This window comes from Mobula birostris, chromosome 12, assembly GCF_030028105.1.
Source record: "Mobula birostris isolate sMobBir1 chromosome 12, sMobBir1.hap1, whole genome shotgun sequence".
In the NCBI taxonomy this organism is placed as follows: Eukaryota; Metazoa; Chordata; class Chondrichthyes; order Myliobatiformes; family Myliobatidae; genus Mobula; species Mobula birostris.
This window is the reverse complement of record NC_092381.1, coordinates 93,514,812-93,535,265: the sequence shown is the minus strand read 5'-3', so window position 1 is coordinate 93,535,265 and position 20,454 is coordinate 93,514,812. Positions and strand designations below refer to the sequence as shown.

At 39.0% G+C, this 20,454-nt stretch overlaps 1 protein-coding gene across 4 annotated transcripts in view; it reads left to right on the top strand.

Annotated features, from left to right (window-relative positions):
- rasal2 (RAS protein activator like 2) overlaps positions 1-20,454 on the top strand; it is a 406,620-nt gene that overhangs the window by 306,439 nt on the left and 79,727 nt on the right. For all 4 annotated transcript variants that reach the window (XM_072274307.1, XM_072274306.1, XM_072274309.1 and 1 more), the window contains one exon: positions 12,888-13,041. In XM_072274307.1, the coding sequence (XP_072130408.1) occupies positions 12,888-13,041 (154 nt within the window). The remainder of the gene's footprint in view (positions 1-12,887; positions 13,042-20,454) is intronic.

Here is a 20,454-nt window from a genome sequence, read left to right as displayed (position 1 = left end):
GTTCTGGACTCACCCATCAGTGGGAACATTCCTGCCTCCAGCGTGTCCAATCCCTTAATAATCTTATATGTTTCAATAAGATCCCTCTCAGCCTTCTAAATTCCAGAGTATACAAGCCCAGTCGCTCCAATCTTTCAACATATGACAGTCCCGCCATCCTTGGGATCAACGTTGTGAACCTACGCTGCAGTCTCTCAATAGCAAGAATGTCTTTCCTCAAATTTGGAGACCAAAACTGCACACAGTACTCCAGGTGTGGTCTCACCAGGGCCCTGTACAGCTGCAGAAGGACCTCTTTGCTCTTATACTTAATTCCCCTTGTTATGAAGGCCAGCATACCATTAGCTTTCTTCACTGCCTGCTATACTTGCATGCTTACTTTCAGTGACTGATGTACAAGAACACCTAGATCTCATTGTACTTCCCCTTTTCCTAATGACTCCATTTAGCTAATAATCTGCCTTCCTGTTCTTACCACCAAAGTGGATAACCGCACATTTATCCATATTTATCTGCATCTGCCATGCACCTGCCCACTCACTCAGCCTGTCCAAGTCACCCCGCATTCTCATAACATCCTCCTCACATTTCACACTGCCACCCAGCTTTGTGTCATCGGCAAATTTGCTAATGTTACTTTTAATTCCCTCATCTAAATCATTAATATATATTGTAAACAGCTGCAGTCCCAGCACTGAACCTTGCGGTACCCCACTGGTCACCGCCTGCCATTCCGAAAGGGACCCGTTAATCACTACTCTTTGTTTTCTATCAGCCAGCCAATTTTCAATCCATGTCAGTACTCTGCCCCCAATACCATGTGCCCTAATTTTGCCCACTAATCTCCTCTGTGGGACTTTATCAAAGGCTTTCTGAAAGTCCAGGAACACTACATCCACTGGCTCTCCCTTGTCCATTTTCATAGTTACATCCTCAAGAAATTCCAGAAGATCAGTCAAGCACGATTTCCCCTTCGTAAATCCATGCTGACTCGGACCAATCCTGTTACTGCTATCCAGATGTGTCATAATTTCATCTTTTATAATGGACTCCAGCATCTTTCCCACCACCGACGTCAGGCTAACCAGTCTATAGTTCCCTGTTTTCTCTCTTCCTCCCTTCTTGAAAAGAGGGACAATGTTAGCCACCCTCCAATCCACAGGAACTGATCCTGAATCTATAGAACATTGGAAAATGATTACCAATGCACCTACGATTTCTAAAGCCACCTCCTTAAGTATCCTGGGATACAGACCATTAGGTCCCGGGGACTTATCAGCCTTCAGACCCAACAGCCTATCCAACACCACTTCCTGCCTAATATAAATTTCCTTTGATTCATCCATTGCCCTAGTTCCTTTGGCCACTATTATATCTGGAATATTGTTTGTGTCTTCCCTAGTGAAGACAGATCCAAAGTACCTGTTCAACTCGTCTGCCATTTCCTTGTTCCCCATAATAAATTCACCCGTTTCTGTCTTCAAGGACCCAATTTTGGTCTTAACTATTTTTTTTTTCCTTTTCACATACCTAAAGAAGCTTTTACTATCCTCCTTTATATTCTTGGCTAGTTTACCTTCGTACCTCATTTTTTCTCCACATATTGCCTTTTTAGTTACCTTCTGTTGCTCTTTAAAAATTTCCCAATCCTCTGGCTTCCTACTCGTCTTTGCTATGTTATACTTCTTCTCTTTTACTTTTATACTGTCCATTACTTCCCTTGTCAGCCACGGCCTCCCCTTACTCCCCTTAGGATCTCTTTTCCTCTTTGGAATGAACTGATCCTGCACCTTTCGCATTATTCCCAGAAACACTTGCCATTGCTGTTCCACTGTCATCCCTGCTAGGGTATTGTTCCATTGAACTTTGGCCAGCTCCTCCCTCATAGCACCATAGTTCCCTTTGTTCAACTGTAATACTGACACTTCAGAGTTTCCCTTCTCCCTCTCAAATTGTAGATTAAAACTTATCATATTATGGTCACTACCTCCTAATGGCTCCTTTACCTCGAGGTCCCTGATCAAATCCGGTTCATTGCACAGCACTAAATCTAGAATTGCGTTCTCTGTGGTAGGCTCCAGTACAAGCTGTTCTAAGAATCCATCTCGGAGGAACTCCACAAACGCCCTTTCTTGGGGTCCAGTACCAACCTGATTCCTCCAGTCTACCTGCATGTTGAAATCCCCCATAACAACTGTAGCATTACCTTTGCGACATGCCAATTTTAACTCTTGATTCAACTTACACCCTACATCCAGACTACTGTTTGGGGGCCTGTAGATAACTCCCATTAGGGTCTTTCTACCCTTAGAATTTCTCAGTTCTATCCATACTGACTCTACGTCTCCTGATTCTGTGTTCCCCCTCGCAAGGGACTGAATATCATTCCTCAACAACAGAGCCACCCCACCCCCTCTGCCCATCAGTCTGTCCTTTCGATAGGACGTATTACCTTGAATATTCATTTCCCAGGCCCTGTCCACTTGAAGCCATGTCTCTGTTATTCCCACAACATCATAATTACCAATTTCCAACTGTGCCTCAAGCTCATCCACTTTATTTCTTATACTCCGTGCACTCATATACAATACTTTTAATTCATTACTCCCCTCACCTCCCATATCAATTCCTATTTCACTTGGCCATACTGTACGATCCCCTCTTGAGCTTTCTGCTCTGTTGATTCTGCTGTCATTCTTAACTTTTCTTATTCTCACTTTTCGTTTATCTCCATCCTTATATTTCCAGTTCATCCCCTCCCCCCACTACTTAGTCTAAACACACCCATGTTGCAGAGACTGATTGTAGTCAGTAAATCATCATAAACACTCTGGACTGTAATGATATCCCAGCTGAAGCAGAAGTTCTAACTATCAAGGCCTAGTGTTCCAGTAGCTTGAAATGGATGTGCAGAATGGGTGTCGCAATGACCACTTTGATTGAGGCGTCCAATCACTGAAATACCACCAGACATCCCACCTCTCCCGGAAGTTCCGGGAGTCTCCCGCATATTAATAGTGGCTCCCTGATGCCCGCAAATTATATACAATGTCCGGGAAACCAATTTTTTTGAGAGAGAGCGCGGGAGAGCGACCACGAGAGGGGGGGAGGAGAGGGAGAGGGGAGAGGGAGTGTGTGCCATGGCAGAGTGTTCCAAAAAAAAAGAAAATATAAAACATACATCACCCCAGGCTACACTAAAGTGTACCCCTGCCTAATAGGGGTCAAAATTAATGACAGTGTTGCTCGCTGCACTGTTTGCAACAGTGACTTTTCTATTGCCCATGGTGGGTTAAGACTGTAAAGGACATGCTGAGGTGAGTTTAACAGGTGTCATTCATTCATTAGCATAACTAACGTTATTTAAACTAGCTGGCTAGCTGCTAAGGAGCTACTCTATGCAGACATCCCACCTCTCCCGGAAGTTCCGGGAGTTTCCTGCAAATTGATGGTGCTACCTCCCTGAAATGAGTTTTTGCAGGGTGGGATGTTTGTACTACTGATATGCTCAAGTCTTCGGGGATGACTGAATGGTAGCTAAAGGTATTTGCAAGTCAAGAACACAGTGCCTTGTAAAAGTATTCAGCCTTCAACCCTTTGTTCACATAAATGAGTATTACAATTAAGGATTTTGAACAGTTTAACTGAGATATTTATTTGTGAATCACGTGGCCCTTTCTTCACATCAGAGCCCAAAAACAAGAAAAATTGTAAAGCATGAAAAACAAAAAAAATTCAAAAACTGAAATGTCATCAGTTCAAGAAGATTCAACCCTGCCCCCCCCCACCCCACCCCGGGCTTGGTACTTAGTTCAACCACTTTTCGCAGCTATTACAGCCAGTAGTCTTTTTTGATAGGTCTTAGTTAATTTTGCACAACATGATGGAACAAGATTTGCCCAATCAAGCTGTGCCAGTTGAGCTGGGGAGTGGCAGTGGACAATAATCTGAAACTCTTTCCAGAGATAATCGACTGGGTTAAGGTCTGGACACTGACTAGGCCACTCAAGGACATCAATTTTCTTCATTTGAAACCACTCTATGGTTGCTCTGGCACTATGCTTTGGGTCATTGTTCTGCTGAAAGACGAACTTCCTTCCCAGTTTAAGCTTTTTGGCAGAAGCTGGCATGCTTTTATCAAGGATCTCTCTGTATATCTCTTTCCATCAATCCTGATCAGATTTCCATTCCCTGCTGCTGAAAAGCAATCCCATAGCATGATGCTACCTCCACCATACTTTACAGTAGGGAAGGTGTTAACTGGCTGATGCGTAGTATTAGATTTATGCCACACATCCATTCAGTGTTGAGGCCAAAAAATTCAACTTTAGTCTCATCTGACCACAAAACTTTCTTCCACATCTTTACAGTCTCTTTTAAGTGATGTTTTTCAAACCCTTACAGGCAAGAATGTGCTTTTTTGTTTTAGCCAGGGCTTCTTCTTTGCCACTATTTCATAAATACCCTTTTTGTACAAGGCCTTAGAAATTGTGAAATCATGAAATTCATCTCCATTTGCAGCCACAGACATCACAGTACCCTTCCTTTCAAGTGTCATTCTTCTCTGGCGATTAAGTCTAGAGAGGTGGTCTGACCTAGGTAGTGTAGCTGTAGTTTCATATTTTTTCTCCTTTTTTCACAATGGTCTACACTGAGCTCCAAAGGATGTTCATTGTCTTTGAGATGGTCTTGTACCCTTCCCCCTTATCTCTATTATCAATCCCTGACTTGTCTTGAGTGCTCTTTTTTCTTCATTTGATTTAGTCTGTTGAAAATCTACCATGCTATTGGACCTTTCAAAGAGAGGGGTACTTACTCTTATGAATTCATTGAAATTTTTTACATGAACACATTTGGTGAGTTGGTACGACAATACTATATATTGCACCTGAGGAAAGTTGACATAGTAATTACAAAGGGGATGTATACTTTTTCAGCCTCACATTTGACATGATGTTTTGTAGATTCACTCAAAATTCTCCTTCAATATATTTTAAATTTTAGAAAATGAGACAGTAAAATATGAAAGTAGTTGTTGGGGCTGAATACTTTTTCAAAGTTCTGTATAAACAAAATGATGGACAAACTAATGATGGATAGACAAAACAGATCAGGCAGCATCTATGGAGAGAGAATTGCTTTAATATTTCAGATCTGGGATACTTCATCAGAAAGTAGCCTTTAAGGTTCAGAATCAAAACTAAATAACCCTTTTTCTCTGTCTCTATCAGTACCGGCCATTTCTTGCTGTCATCATATTTGCATAGTTTTTCTTTAGTAGCGTCTGGTCTGCTGGGGGTGACCCAGAACCTTACCATTAGCAGCACGTTACATGGACAAAGAAGTTCAATCTGGTTTTAACTGTTCCCTTTGTCCTCCCTACCCTTCCCCCATCTTTTCTACTAACTTGTTTTCTTTGTTCTGATGATGAATCCTGGATCTAAAACGTTAGCCATTTCTTTTTCCATGGATGCTGACTGCCTGTTGAGTGTTTGTGGCATTTTCTGTCTTTATTTCAGACTTTCAGTATCTGCATTTTAAAAAATTCTTAATGAAAATATGATACATATATTCATACATACTGTGTTCACTTTCAATTTTGGATGCCTGTCTTCGTACAAAATTGCTGAATTTTAGTTTGCTAATGAATAACAGCAAGGAATTATCTTAAAATTGAAAATAGCTGTTGTGCAACGAATATTCTTCAAAACAAGGTTGCATGGAGTTTGCAATCTTTGGCATTTTTAAAATTAAATTGTCCAAGGCAATTTAATTAAACAAATGAGTCATTGTGAGGTTTTCATCCTTATTCAAAGGATCTGAGTTCTAGGACAAGCACAAACCAAGGCAAACACTTTGTTAAGTACCATGGGAGTGCTGCTGTTCAACGTGCAGAATGTAATTTTACATGATTTAGAGTATCATTGTGGCCCATGTAACATGAGAGTTTAACTGCATGTGTCAGTTTTACCTCTTCATTTGAATGTAGATGCTAGGCAGTGAAGTGAGATTATATGTTACCTTAATTCTGTTGTAGCTCATCTGTTTCAAAGAATGTTTTTTTATGAATATGCTCATTTCCTTTCCTTAACTGTTCATGTTTTCTTTCATAACCTTACTCTCTGTGAAAGACTTAATGGCCCACAATCCTATATATCTTGTTTGGCATAATACAATTGTGCCTGCTAAATTTGAGATTTATTGATGGAAGGCATTTTCCTTTCTGGGATTGCTTCATGCAGCCGTTATTCTGCCATCCTGTGTGGTTCTAATTAGCATTTATTTTGTTCAGTCGATATTTTACTTTTGCTTTCATCATTCAGTTTCCTGATTTGTTGCATTTAATTAAAACTGTGTGGCTACCTATGCAAGAAATTCATACTTGCTAAATGTCAGCTTTCATATTAATAGAAGGTAAACCAGTTTAAAATATTTTTAAATTTTTTTTTCTCGTTGTTTTAAGGATAAATTATGATGGTGTACATTTTATCCCTTGTTCCTGGCTTTGTACAATTAATAAGCTGTGTTCTGGCTAGTAGGTATCTTTTATTGTACTTCTGACCATCCATCATTCTATATTTAATCCCTGTCACTACAGTTTAACTTGGCCTGAATCCAGATGAAAGCATCTGTATGAGAGCATTTTACGCAGTGGGCTGCTGCACTCGAGCTCATTGCTCAGCTGGAGTTTGCTCAGAGAGGCTGAAGATGTCATGTGATGGACAGTACATCTCGAGGTGAAATTACTATTGTTCATTTTGAGGGTCACATTGATTTCTTCTGCTGTGTTTGTTGTGCTATTAAGCGAGTGCTGCAGTGAAGAAGCAGGATTCAAGTGACTGTGGTGCTCATGGCCCCTGCTGGCTTCAGGCACTAATCTTCTCATAGGTGCATTGCCATAACAACTGCCCCAGGTGGGTCAAAACAATATACGTCAGGCCCATGTTTTGCTGTTTCAGAGGCAGTGATGAATTGTTAGATTTGTTTAAGAAACACTAACAGCCCTTTGAACAGTGTGCTTCCTTGTGTTGAGCAGAGTACTGAAATATGCAAAGAACGAATCACTGCTTCTTGTGCCTGGAAGTGAAGAAAATCATTCGAATCCCATTGTATTCCAGGAAGAAATGAGAGTGCTTTGACCTGGACTATCTGTGTGTTTGAAAGGAGAATTTGAAGACTGGCTGTTTTAATGCCTCTGATGGGTAGAACTTGGAAGAATCTTGCCTTCTTCTGCACAAGGATTGCCGACAAGTGAAGATAATTCACATATTCAGCCAAGTAATTTAACCAAGGGGGGAAAATGCCCCAGCCCTCAAGTGATCAGAAAATGGTGGATACTTGGCTCTGCTCTTTCAGGAGAAAAACTAGTATGTTTCACGGCTTTGACTAAAATGATGAGGACTGCTTTTTTTTTGTCTTATGGGAGAAGGAGTAATAACTGGAGATGACCTGATAACTGGCCTGTAATGGAATACTTCAATTGTTAAAATTGGAGTCTCTTCTGAAAAAGCTTTATTTTGAAACTTTTTTTCCCATGGAGTTTTAAAAGTGTGTAAGCCTGCAATGTGGAGATGACCAGGGTAGTTTGTTTTAACAGACATAATGTTTTCAGGAGCAAAACTATCATTGATGGAATTAACCTCTGAAGATTTGAAGGCCACTTGAGGTCTTGAAAATACTGGAGAACCATCATACTCAAGGTGTGTTTTGAAGATTGTTGTGAGAATTGGCTTTACCTTTGGTCTTGGGAGAAGGGGGAAGGTGAAGTCACTTTTTCCCATAACTGGTAGCACCATCATCATGATCTGGGGATGTTCTGTTAAGTGGCTTCGTTGCTGTCTAATGTAAGTATAATATTATGTCAGTTTGTTTGAGCACTTTCCAGGCTTGACAACAGAATTTTGAAAAATACTATGTGTGCTTGATGCCATTGATGTTTTGACATCGAGATTACATTTTTGGATGCTTTCTTCTGCGCCTCAGTGTCTAGCCTGTGTGTTTCTTATTGCCTGCACGTGTGTGGCCCACTGACTTGTTATCATGTCTTCAGCTGTAGTGTGGCAACCTACCACAAAATGATGAATAGCATGAGTTAATCATTGCTATTGTTTCATTTTTCTTCGAACCTCCTTGCCCAGCTCCAGCTGATTACAAAAGCATGTTCTCCAGGCCTATAATGAAGAGTTGATGATACGAATTTGCAACTATAATTTCCACATGAAGAAAAGTGATTATAGGTGTTACTGCAGTTGCAAGCATTCATGCTATGTTGAAGTCTTTGTAAATTTACTCACTGACTCCCACTAAGTTTCCTTTGCACATGAGAATGTGTTATTGCTATAAAGGCAAATTAGAAGTGACTATTAGCTAAATTTATCTGTGCATAGGAACCCCAAGATATCAGAAGCTAGCCTAAATGTGGTGCATTGAAATGACACTTGGGTCAGCGCTTCTATGATGAGGAATTCAATAGGGTCGGAGATTAACTGATTTCACTACATTTCTTAGAATAAAGATACAGAATAAGATTGTGTACGGTATGCCTTGCCTTGGGTTATATTTCTGAATCGGTCAACTTGTTCCACTGAAACAGTGGAACATTTTTCTGAGCAATTCTATGTGTTTAATGAAAATACCGTACAAGCTTATAAATGTACTTTTTCACTTTACGGATGCAGATTTGCTTTTTAAAGAAAACTGTGACTGGTATGGTTGTTTTGCCCCTGCATGCAGGTTTCTTTGAATTATGGGAAGAGATAAAGTTCTAGAATTCTTTCAAAGAATTTAAGTTGCAAGCATAGAGGTTATGAGACTGCACATGGAGATTTAACCCCCATCAATGTGAGAACATGAAAGAATTACCTTTTGCAGGCTGGTTTGTGGACTATAGTGAAAGGAGGGGGTTTGCTAGTGAGCAAGGAAGTCATCAAGTCACCCTTCCTACCCCTCCGCCTGCAGAGAGCATTAAGATATATCCATTATTGTGCATACATTGTTCTTCTGGGAGGACTTAGTGAGCTATTTTTTTTTATTCATGCTGTCTTTATTCTTAAGTTCTGAATGTTTTTCAAAATAAAAACGGTACAAAAGCAGAACAGCAGTATCCATTCCTACCTCTGAGTCAAATCTATTTTTGGAATCCATGGAAAACCACAATTGTTCCAGACTTTAAATGGAGGATGCTTTAAATGTGCCTTCTTAAATCTAAGCTTGTTTGTTGTTCAGTGCTTTTTCACGCCCCCAAAGCGTTTGTTAATGTACTGGTTGAATTGAATTGTTTAATGGCTTTGCAGTATTTGACATTGCACACAAGCTGCGGTTCCATTTTTTGTTTTGCATATGTGCTGACTTGTCAGTTTCCCAACTAAACTGAAGCATGGCCCTGGCACTCATGGAACCTTACTTTTTCAAGCTTTGTATGTTTTTGAAGATCTGTACTCCGCATCTCTCTCACTGGAGCAGCAATGTTAGGAGGGTTAGGGTAAACATCTATGTTTTTCCTGTTAATCAGAGAACAGACCTTGGAGCTGTACAGGGAACAAATTTCTATTTTCAAATTTGTATTAAGGTGTCCATATTACCTGCAGTGAATGCTGGTAAGTTCCTGGTCTTTGTCTTATTAGAAATTTCCAGGCAAGGTCCAGGCATTTCTCTCTTCATTTGGAAAAAAAATAGAGAGCAGATTTTTGCTCTTGCAGTTCCTTCAAAGTATCCAGCTCATTAGCATTGGTCTGATAGGCATGCATGGCATGGTGCCTGCAGGCTTGTAAAGAGGAAGAACAAACTATAGAAGGTGATTTTTTAAATGTCTTTCTAATTACTAAAATATAAGCAAGTAATTTTAATTGTTCAAGGTTACTATGTTTTAAATATCTTCCGCATTACTTGCCTGAGGTTATAAACCATTGAGTAAGTTTTTCATGGGAGAATGTATTTTTCTATTTAGGAACTGAGAGAATAGTTATGACAGCTAATGACACACCCATCCCCTCAGTAAAATGCAAATATATTCCTCTTCAAAAAAAAATAGCAGATTGTGTGCTGTTGAGCCAAAATAGTTTGGAGCATCCCGAGGTTTAATCACTACTCTTGTGTGGATTTGAGTGATAAAAGAATGAATCCTGGTTTTTGCCAATGATGCCAGTCTAAATTGAAATTACGCTGTGTACATTTTCCAGCAAATATTGAATGTATTGGCTGTGATTTCCCTGCCCTGCCCTTAATGTGAATAACTACCTACATCTTTAGTCAAAGCTGACATACAGTATTACCAGTGGAATGAGGCATTGTGGAGCTCCTGATATCACGTTTGGGTTGGTGCCACTTAAAAAAGGGAGAAAAAAATAAATGGGAGCAAAGCAGTCTGTGATTCCATTTTGTAATTTTTTTTATTTGTCAGCCATTGCTATTAAGTACTTTGTTTGGGGAACTAGTTAATATGTGAAGAGGAGATCAGAGACGTTCATATCTTGATGGAGAATTAGCTTCATATTTTCCTTAACAACTTCATGTTTTCAGTTAACTCTTGGCTGTGTGCAAATTTTTTGCAGAGAGAACTTCAAGGGTATAGTGGTGTCACTGTGAAAAGGCAGGTGCTTTAAGAAGGCAAATACTTTCTGATTCCTAAAAGGATTTACTCTGCAAAGTAAATTAGAATATTGCATTCTAATCAAATTTGAACAAAATGAAAATAAGCTTCTGATTTTTTTCCCATTGTCATTTTGCTGTGTAATCTTGATGTGTGATATTGCATTGTCATTTTGCAATTTTTTTCAATACCTGAGGGTTTCAGCAATGATATGCTGATAAACTATGGACATTGGTCCAGTATAATCACTCATTTGCTGCAAGGTACCACTTTTTTTAGTTTCTATATAAAGAAAGATATATTTATGTTGTGTGTTTTTTTTCTGTGAATTTACCCCTTCCCGCTATTATATTCATGTACAGTGGATTTCAGTTAATTAGGCCAAATGGCCCGTTGAGTCTGACTGCCATTCATCATGGCTGATTTATTTTCCCTCACAACCCTATCCTCTTGTCTTCTCCCCATAACCTTAGATGCCCTGACTAACCAAGAATCTGCTTTAAATATACCCAATGACTTGGCCTCCACAGCGGTATGTGGCAATGAATTCCATAGATTCACCACAATCTGGCTAAAGAAATTCCTTCTCATCTCTGTTCTAAATGGAGATCCCTCTTTTCTGAGGTTCTGTTCTCTGGTCCCAGGCTCACTCACTATAGGAAGCATCCTCTCCACCTCCACTCAGTCTTGCCCTTTCATTATTCAACAGGTTTCAATAAGATCTCTCCTCATGCTTTTAAACTCTAGCAAGTACAGGTACAAAGCCGTCAAATGCTCCTCATTTGTTAACCTTTTCATATCAAGAGTCATTGTTGTGAATCTCCTCTGGGCCCTCTCCAGTACCAGCATATTTTTTCTTTGAAAGGGTCCCAAGATTGCTCACAATGCTCCAAATGTGGTCTGACCAGTGCCTTATAAAGCCTCATATTGCATCTATGTTTTTATATTCTAATCCTCTTGAAATAAATGCGAACAATACATTTCATTTCCTTACTACTGACTTAACCTTGCAAGTTAATCTTTAGAAAATTCTACACAGACTCCCAAGTCCCTATACACCTCTGATTTTTGAATTTCCTCCCTGTTTAGCCTTTATTCCTTCTACCAAAGTACATGACCATACACTTCTCTACATTCTATTCCATCTGCTCTTTCTTTGCCCATTCTCCCAATTTGTTTAAGACCTTCTACATATTCCATGCTTCCTCAACATTACCTGCCCTTCCACCTGCCTTTGTATAGTCCACAAACTTGGCCACAAAGCCATCAATTCTGTCATCCAAATCATTGATATATAACATGAAAAGTGGTCCCAGTACCGACTTCTGTGGAACACCACTTGTCACCAGCAGCAAACGAAAATAGGCCCCCTTTCAGGTCATTGTTTAATTGGGGCAGCCGCTTAATTAGAACAACTCTTAAAATATAAAAACTAATTGAAAAAATAGCTGGGATTTCCTTCATTTATTTGGGACAATATGCTGCTTAATTGGGACAGCAGATTTGCTGAACAATTCCTAACTATCGTCAGTTGCCTGCACATGAGTGGCCATTAGATACTACACTGTGATTAGAGCAAATAATTTGTAACTTCCATTAGTAGCGTGTGTTTGTGTTCAAAAAGCAGTGATTTTTGTCACTGATAGTTGGCAAAGAATAAGCAGTAAGACAATTCAGAACTGTTTAGCTCACTGCAGTTTCAAGCTTCATGCCTGAAAATGCTAGAAATGGCTGTGAGTGAAGTTAACAAGTTAGGAACTACCTAAGCTGGGAAGAATTTGAAGGTACCATCGATCATCTTGAATGTTAGAATAAAGTTGAAGATTTGGAAGATGCAATTGTCAGAAGCATTGTATGAAGGTAGTCCATTATCTGCTAAGTGTTTGCGCTGATTTTGTTCATTTACAGCCTATTCTCCTTTGATAACTAATACACAGCTTTATAGTACAGTAGTAGTATTGGTAACGTTCTAATTTGTTCTGTATTACATTTAAATACATAATTTGTTGCTCAGTTAAATGTAGTTTGTCTTTTTTAATGCATTTTTAACTAATTCAATGTAACTTAGGCTAACTGGGGCAGCCACTTAATTGGACCAAAATGTGCTGGTCTGATGTGTCCTGGTTAACTGGAATCCACTGTATTATTTTCTAACAGACAAGTACAATCATTAATGGTTCTACTCTTCATTATCTCTTAAATCTCTTGTGTTTGTTTATAGAATAGGATTGGTAAAACTGAAGTTTTTATTTGTTCTATGTGATGCATTTTACCATGAATTATTTATTGTTCTTTGCAGGTCTCGTGCTTTACCAAAATTGAAAGAATCTCATTCGCATGAATCCCTGCTGAGCCCTAGCAGTGCAATCGAGACATTGGAATTAAGCATGGAGCAGGATGTCTTTATTAAACCTTTGCACAGTAGTATCCTGGGGCAAGACTTCTGCTTTGAGGTACAGTTTTATCATCTAACTAGGTTTTATCTGGGATCAGAAGTATGGTGCATTTTATAAGGCTACGAATGACTCAGAATTAATTGTGATACAACAGAAGTTAAATGCCTGTTTGTGTCATAGGTGATTTACAAAACACATTATTCACCAGCATAGTTGAGCAGGTAAATTTTGTAGCTCTCATAATTTATGAATTTAATTTAACTTGAATTCTGCAAGTAGTCTTTAAGTATAGATGAAATAACTGAGAATTTCAGTCATCTAGTTCTTTAGTCCCCGTGGTGGAATGGAATGTAATGTGTGACTATCTCTGGGTCAAATTGCATCAATCTGGAAATTTGAGCTGCATTTTCTGAACATGTAGCACCTTTGTTCACCTGGCACACTTTTCATTTCACTTGTGCAAGGAATGACTTAATTTGGAGTGTATCCCAAGAAATTAGGTCACTTTCCCCAGAGTGCCCATTGCTGGCCATTCTGAGAATAATTATGTTTTCAGAGCACTACTGCCTAAGGGGGGTCTCCTGGAGCAGATCCTAGGCAAGTTTCCTCTTGTTTGAAATTTAATTGCTGTCTGAGGCAGTGAGGAACAGCCAGCTGTAGCATTGCTGTCCCTTCCCACATCCTTCATTGTACCAAATACCTCCTCCCCATAAACATGCGTTTCTAATATGCCAGCCTTCTCCCTTACCAAACAATGCACTGTTCCCACACCAATATTTGATATCAAACCTTACCCCCCACCCTTAAACAAGCTCTAACTTCCACCCTCCATTTTCTAACCACTGCCAATTTCTCTCTTTCCCTCTCTTCCCCTCCTGCAATGAATGACCACCAGCAGAGAGACATCCCAAAGAGAGCATGCTCCTGTGTACCACATATGAGATAGATGCTGACTGTGGCATGGCTATGATTTGGGAATTTGCAAACCTTTTATTAAAGCACTTAAGGAGCTTGTGGTTTCCTGTTTCTCAGTCGCAGGCTCCACCATGAGCTGGATAGATTTTTAAGATTTTTCTCCACAATCTGTAATCACTTACCTATTTGGTAGGTATAAGGAACATTTTCTGTGAGCAGGAATCTGTCCCGGAATTTACTGTTGCATACTATTTGGATATACAATGGCTGCACTTTTGGTGCCACTTATAACTATACTTAGGTTATAAACACAAGAGAATCTGCAGATGCTGGAAATCCAGAGCAACAAACTCAAAATGTTGGAGGAACTCAACAGGTCAGGCAGCACCTATAGAGAGGAATAAACTGTTCTGTTGAAATGTCTCGACCGAAACATTGACCGTTTATTCCTCTCCACGGATGCTGCCTTACCTGTTAAGTTCCTTTAACAAGGTAGTTACATTTCAGCTGATGATTCATGTCAAGCAACACAAGCTCATCTATAAATCACTGCCAGTCCTTTATGTTTATTAAAAACAATATTTAAGTTCCTAGTTTTAACATTTGATTTTTCGTGGCATTAAACAGTCATTGAGAATGATGTTAATGATTCATGTTCATTAATTCTGAAATATCTACAATGTTCCTGACTTGGTCACAAGCCTGATAGCTTTCATTGTAAAAGTCTGATGTTTTGAAACTCTGATGAATTGACCAACTTTTAATCTATGGCTGCATTATGAAATGAGATGACATTTTTTGCTGATTATGCATCAAGTGGTGTTACTAATTGTTTTTGAAAGGACAAGGCTTCCCCTCAAGAGAGGGGAAATCTTACTGCCTTTAATTGAAGCCTGGAAACTCAGATGGAGTTATTTGTCCTGAGGAGACCAAAATCAGGTAACTTTTTAAATCAAGTGTGTTAAGTATACAGCTGTCAAGAAGGAAGCACTGTAAATTTTTTGGATAAATATGAACAATTTTAGTTTAACATATTGTCTAGGTCAACTGAAAGACAGACAGGAAGCAGCTACCGGTAAGCAGGAATTAAGTTTTCCTTTTGAGTAAATTCAATTTGATGGGAACAAATTAAATCTGATGAGAAAGAATTGGGTCATTGCCTTCTTTGGAAGTGATCCCTGCTTTAGGAGCTTGTGCCATGTCCTGAAACATGTTAAATCCAAATATTATTGTTGATTGTGTTTAAAATTTCAGTAAAGTTATATATATTACCCAATATTTAAAGGAGATTTGAACTTGGTGAATGATTTCTGAGATTTTTTTTAAGTAGCTATGACTACAATTTCAATATACAAGGAATCTCCGAAATTTTCTTATAGACTAATTGTCATGTCTGCCTCGAGAGACTGGATTTGCAGTATAACTCACAGCATATAACTATTTCAAGCTGTAAGTACAGTCAGTGAGAGTAGGAGCGCACAGAATTCATATGCAATATGTTGGTGGAGCAGGTGATTTTATTAATTTGCAGTTTTACCTCAAAGCCTTTTCCTTTTTAACGTTAATACAATCACCGGCTCCTTACTCCCAATACTTATCTGCAACTAAGCAAGTTGTGGTTATCTGCTAGAGAGTGCAAGCTTTTGGTGAGCTCTCAAGGCAGGTTGTTACCAGACTAACCTACCAGCCTGGTGACCCTGAGTGATGCATTTCTAATCTCTCACAATTGAAATCCCTTATGTATCAAAGGCACAAACTTCAATTCCATTCTTCATTTTGCGGCACCAGATGTCCTGTATCCCCTTTCACTTCTGGTTGGAACTCCACTGTCACATAGAAACTTGGATTTACAAATCGTTTTCAGAGATCATTACAAATGATAATGCAGAAACTGAATTGCATCCTGTGATCCCATGTATCTCAAACTCATAATCTACAGCAGCACGAGTAACTCTATAGCCCCAAATTCTGGTTCAAGATGATGGAGTTTGCTGCTGACCTTAAGGAGGATTGCCAACAGATGAAATCATCTTTTTGATGTGCCATTCCTCCTTCCAACTGGATCTCTGCCATCTAGAACAGTCATATCAACAAGCAGTTTTACTAAAGAATTCCTTATATAAAGCTAACAAGTGAAGAGGACCAAATATTTTACATTTTACAGAAAGAAAGAAAGAATTGGAGACTAGAAATTTCTTAATACCACTGCATAAGGAAAGAGATTGTATAACTGAAAGGAGACATAATCTGGAGGAGAGCAACGTTATGTCTGGGTGGGATTTCTGTTACAGTGAGGTGATCAGTGTTAACTCGAGATCTTTAAAAAAATCAAGGTCTTCATGCAAAGACAAAAGGTTCAAGACAATTGAAAACTAGGGACTGCTACAAGAGTTTAGGACATATTCACACAAGGTGTGCTAATCTACAGTATGTGCAAGGCTTTGATGTTGGTATCCTCTTTCTCAAACCATTCCGTAATCACCCCTCTCTCCTCAGCTGTTCTCCCCCTAACCCACTGGCAGCTGAAGAGTTGGAGAGTAATAGAAGATGGTGGGGTGTGGTGGGAGAGGAAAGATCTACAGTCTGAGATTCATAACCTTCTTATCACTCATGTTATTGCTACTAAATCTCACAGTTCACTGCTGAATGTTGTAATTGGAAGCTTACCCATGTTGCATGCTCAGTGAGGGAAGAATATATGTGCATTTCCTTCAGACCACAAGATTAGGAAGAGAGGATGGGTGGGTTGGAAGGTGGTTGGTGCTTGCAATGTGAATATTCATTGATTTTGCCCCCACTCACCTACCCCAATCGTTGTACTATTCAGTCATTAAGTAGAAGCACACCTCTGAAGCTGGAAGAATGTTGGTTGTAATTTGGTATGTTCCTTAAGAGTAGCTTGCAAAATTGCAGCTGTTCTGCTAGCTATCTGCAGCAGTGAGAATTGTTAATAGATCAATAGAGTAATGCCCACTGAAATGAACACACTACAGTGTTACACTGAGAAACCTGATAATCTTTGCAAGACTTCCACAAATAGTGCTGGAAGGCATGATAGCAATTTCTAGGCTGAAGATTAAAGTCAAAGCTGAAAAAGATATATTAAATTATTTTTAAATATAATTTTGAGAGGATAAACCTGAAAGAATAAGTACTGAACTACAAGACACAGGTTTTTGTTTGACTTGAAGGATAACAGCACAATATGCTGTTTAACAAAGAATGTTTTCAGTATTCATACACAGTTGAAGTTCTTGTCAATACATTGATTCTGCTTATTGTAGAAGATTTCAACTGAGCAATTTCTGGATTCCTGAATTTACTGCTTCACTGTGCATATTTTTTTTCACAATTTCTTCTACTGTTGACTTCACTGTTATTCTCAACACAGATTTTGTGCCCCTTTTTATTCCTGCAGTTTTTGTTTAGTTACCTTTTTGAAGACACTGAATTCTGGGAGAGTGTAATATGGGTGCTTTTTGAAGTTTCTGCTCTTTTTTGTGTGAATTTTTAAATGAAGTTTTAATGCAGTGAAGCTTACAATAGGATCCACTAAATGTACAAGCACTCACTGGACATTAGGGATTCATTTTTTAATTGATCATCAGACTCTGGTACCTCTACTAACAACTTTATGTGAAACGTCAGTCATACTGACTGGACTTGGAGTTCCATATTTATACAAATATTGCATTCACACAGATTAGTGAGATATGAACTTGTATTTCAATGACTTTTGCTCATACGAAGACCATAGAACAGTACAGCACAGAAACAAGGCCTTTGGACCACAGTGCTTTGCTGAACTAATTAATCTAGTAATTATATTAATCCCTTCTACCTAAATGAGGTCCATATCCCTCCATTGCTGCACACACATCGGCCTATCTAAGAGCCTCTTGAGCACCTCTGTCATATTTGCTTCCACTACCACTTCTGGCGACATGTTCCAGGTACCCATCACTCTGTTTAAAAAAACTTTCCCACACATCTTTGAACTTACCCCATCTCACCTTAAATACATGACCTCAGGTATTTAGACATTTTGGCTCTGGGGAAAAAGATACCAGCTGTCTATCTCTACCTCTGATAATCTTATAAACTTCTGTCAGATCTCCCCTCAGCCTGCACTGCTCCAGAGAGAGTAAAGAAGAATCTCTCCTTATGGCATATGCCCTCTAATCCAGGTAGTTCCCTGGTAAAATACTGCATTTATACCATTATTATGTGAGAGAAAATATATTTGATGTTGATAAGCCTGACATCAGCAAGGATCAATATTCAATTTCTAAGTCAGCTGACCTCTTGTGGAAATCCAGTTGAAGTACTTGAATACTTTTTTAAAATCGACTTTTCTGTGCAAAGGAAGAACTGCATTGTTTGAGGTGTGAATCATTGATTGAGACATTCAGTGAAAGCTCCTAGTCAAAGATCCTCATGTAAAAATTCAAAGAACTGGAATGCTGTTCTGGCCACATATACCTTTTGTTCATGCCACTCAAGAAACTACGAAACTGAGTGGTCTGGTTTTTATGGGATTCTGATTGGAAGACATGAGTTGCTATACTGAACATTAAAGGCTAGTAGTAACTTCAAATGTAGAAGTGGCTTGCACTTTGTACTTTGAGAAGCCTCGTTGATATGAAAGCTGTTGCCGACAACAGCCTATATAAATAACTGATCTTTCATGCTAATTGTCCCCATCCCAAATTGTTCAATCTTGTGTGCTATGACTTTACAACCACTGGCTGCTTTTCAGATTGTATGCATATAACCATGGAACATTTGGGGACTTTTTCATCCACTGATTGCAAAAGAACAAATGGAAGTAAACATCTGTGAGCTAATTACCTTTGTAGAAACAAGGCTGCATTGTAACCAAAGCTGGGAACTATATATTTGAATCCAAATATTCTACATTGAAGAAAAGGAGACAAAAAGGAATAGGGATAGTGTAGCATTATTTGTAAGGGAGGAGATCAGTGCACTGACAGAAAATAATCTTAGCTTGACGGATCATGATGTAAAACTGAATCAATTTGCTGTAGGCTAAGACATCCCAAAGGGAGAAAACATGGTAGGACTTATTTAGCAACCACTAAACCTTCATAGAATCATAAAGTTGAGGTTATTGTTAGATGCACATACTTGAATGTACAGGTGCAATGAAAAACTTACAGCAGTATCACAGGCACATAGCATCATATAGGTGGCATTCGCAAGAAAAATATGAATTAAACATAAATTATATACAATTTTTACAAGAAAAAGTACAATTAGGACAAAAGGAAAAAAAACACCCCAGAGTGACTAGAATGCCCATGGTGTTGCTAAACTGTAGTGGTGATTAGCGTTTTTCTAGTTGGATCAAGAACCGAATGATTAAAGGGAAGTAGCTGTTCTTGAACCTGGTACTTCAGACTTCTATACCTTCTACTCAATGGTAGCTGGATAAGATTATAGAGTCATAGAGCAATAAAACATGAATACAGGCCCTTTAGCCAACTATTCCATCTGAGCATGGAATTAATCCTAATTTCCTATGCTCAGCCTGTATCTCTTTAAACCCATCTCTGTGTATACCTATCCAAGTGCTTGTTGAATGATACTTCTTTGGGCAGCTCATTCCACATGCTATAACCTTCTGTGTGAGACGGTTGCCCCTCCATCCCTTTTAAATCTCCCCTCTACCTTATTTTATGCCTTTATAATTTTATAAACCTCTAATAAGATCACCCATCGTTCTACATTCCAACGTTGGCCAACCTCTTCCTACAGCTGAGGCCTTCTAGTCCTGGCAGTGTCCTTGTAAATCTTTAGTGCACCCTTTCCAGTTTAACCATGTTTTTCCTCTAACAAGGTGACCAAAACTGAACATAGTACTGAAAATGTGCCCTCACCCAACAACTTGTACAACTGCAAAATCATGTCTTAACTCCGATACAAAATGCCTTGACTGTTGAAGGCCAGCATGCTAAACTCCTTTTCCACACCCTCTAAATCAAAATTGCTATGATTATGTCAAAGATGAATTCATGGAGTGTATTCACTTTTCCTAATTAATATGTTGAGGAATGACTGAGAGGGAAAAATGTTGGTTTGAATCGTGTTTTGTGCAAGAAGAAATTGATTACAGAATAATTCTGTTGACAAGAGCCTTTGGGGAATTGATAGTAATGGAAAAGAATTGATAATAAATTTGAAAGTTAAACTTGTGCAATTTCAGTGTGAAGCTATGGCAAACTAATGAAGCTTTGAAGGCATAATAGGAGAGTTGGCTGTGGTTGATTGAGAGAATACATTGAATGTTGTGATATCAACTCGGTAGCTCTGGGCATTTAGTTCAAAAATTGCCCAAGAATTGGATGCATTAAGAACTGTGCTGAGGAGGACAATTGGACAAGTGTGAGAAAATAGGTTATAGGAAGTAAATGAGGGAAAGACATTGGTGGAATTGAATTGGGAGATGGCAGAGGCACAATTTGCTGAATAGCCTGCAGGCCATCCCTGGATTAAGATCACTTGATTTAGGGACACCTGACAAACAAACAAACT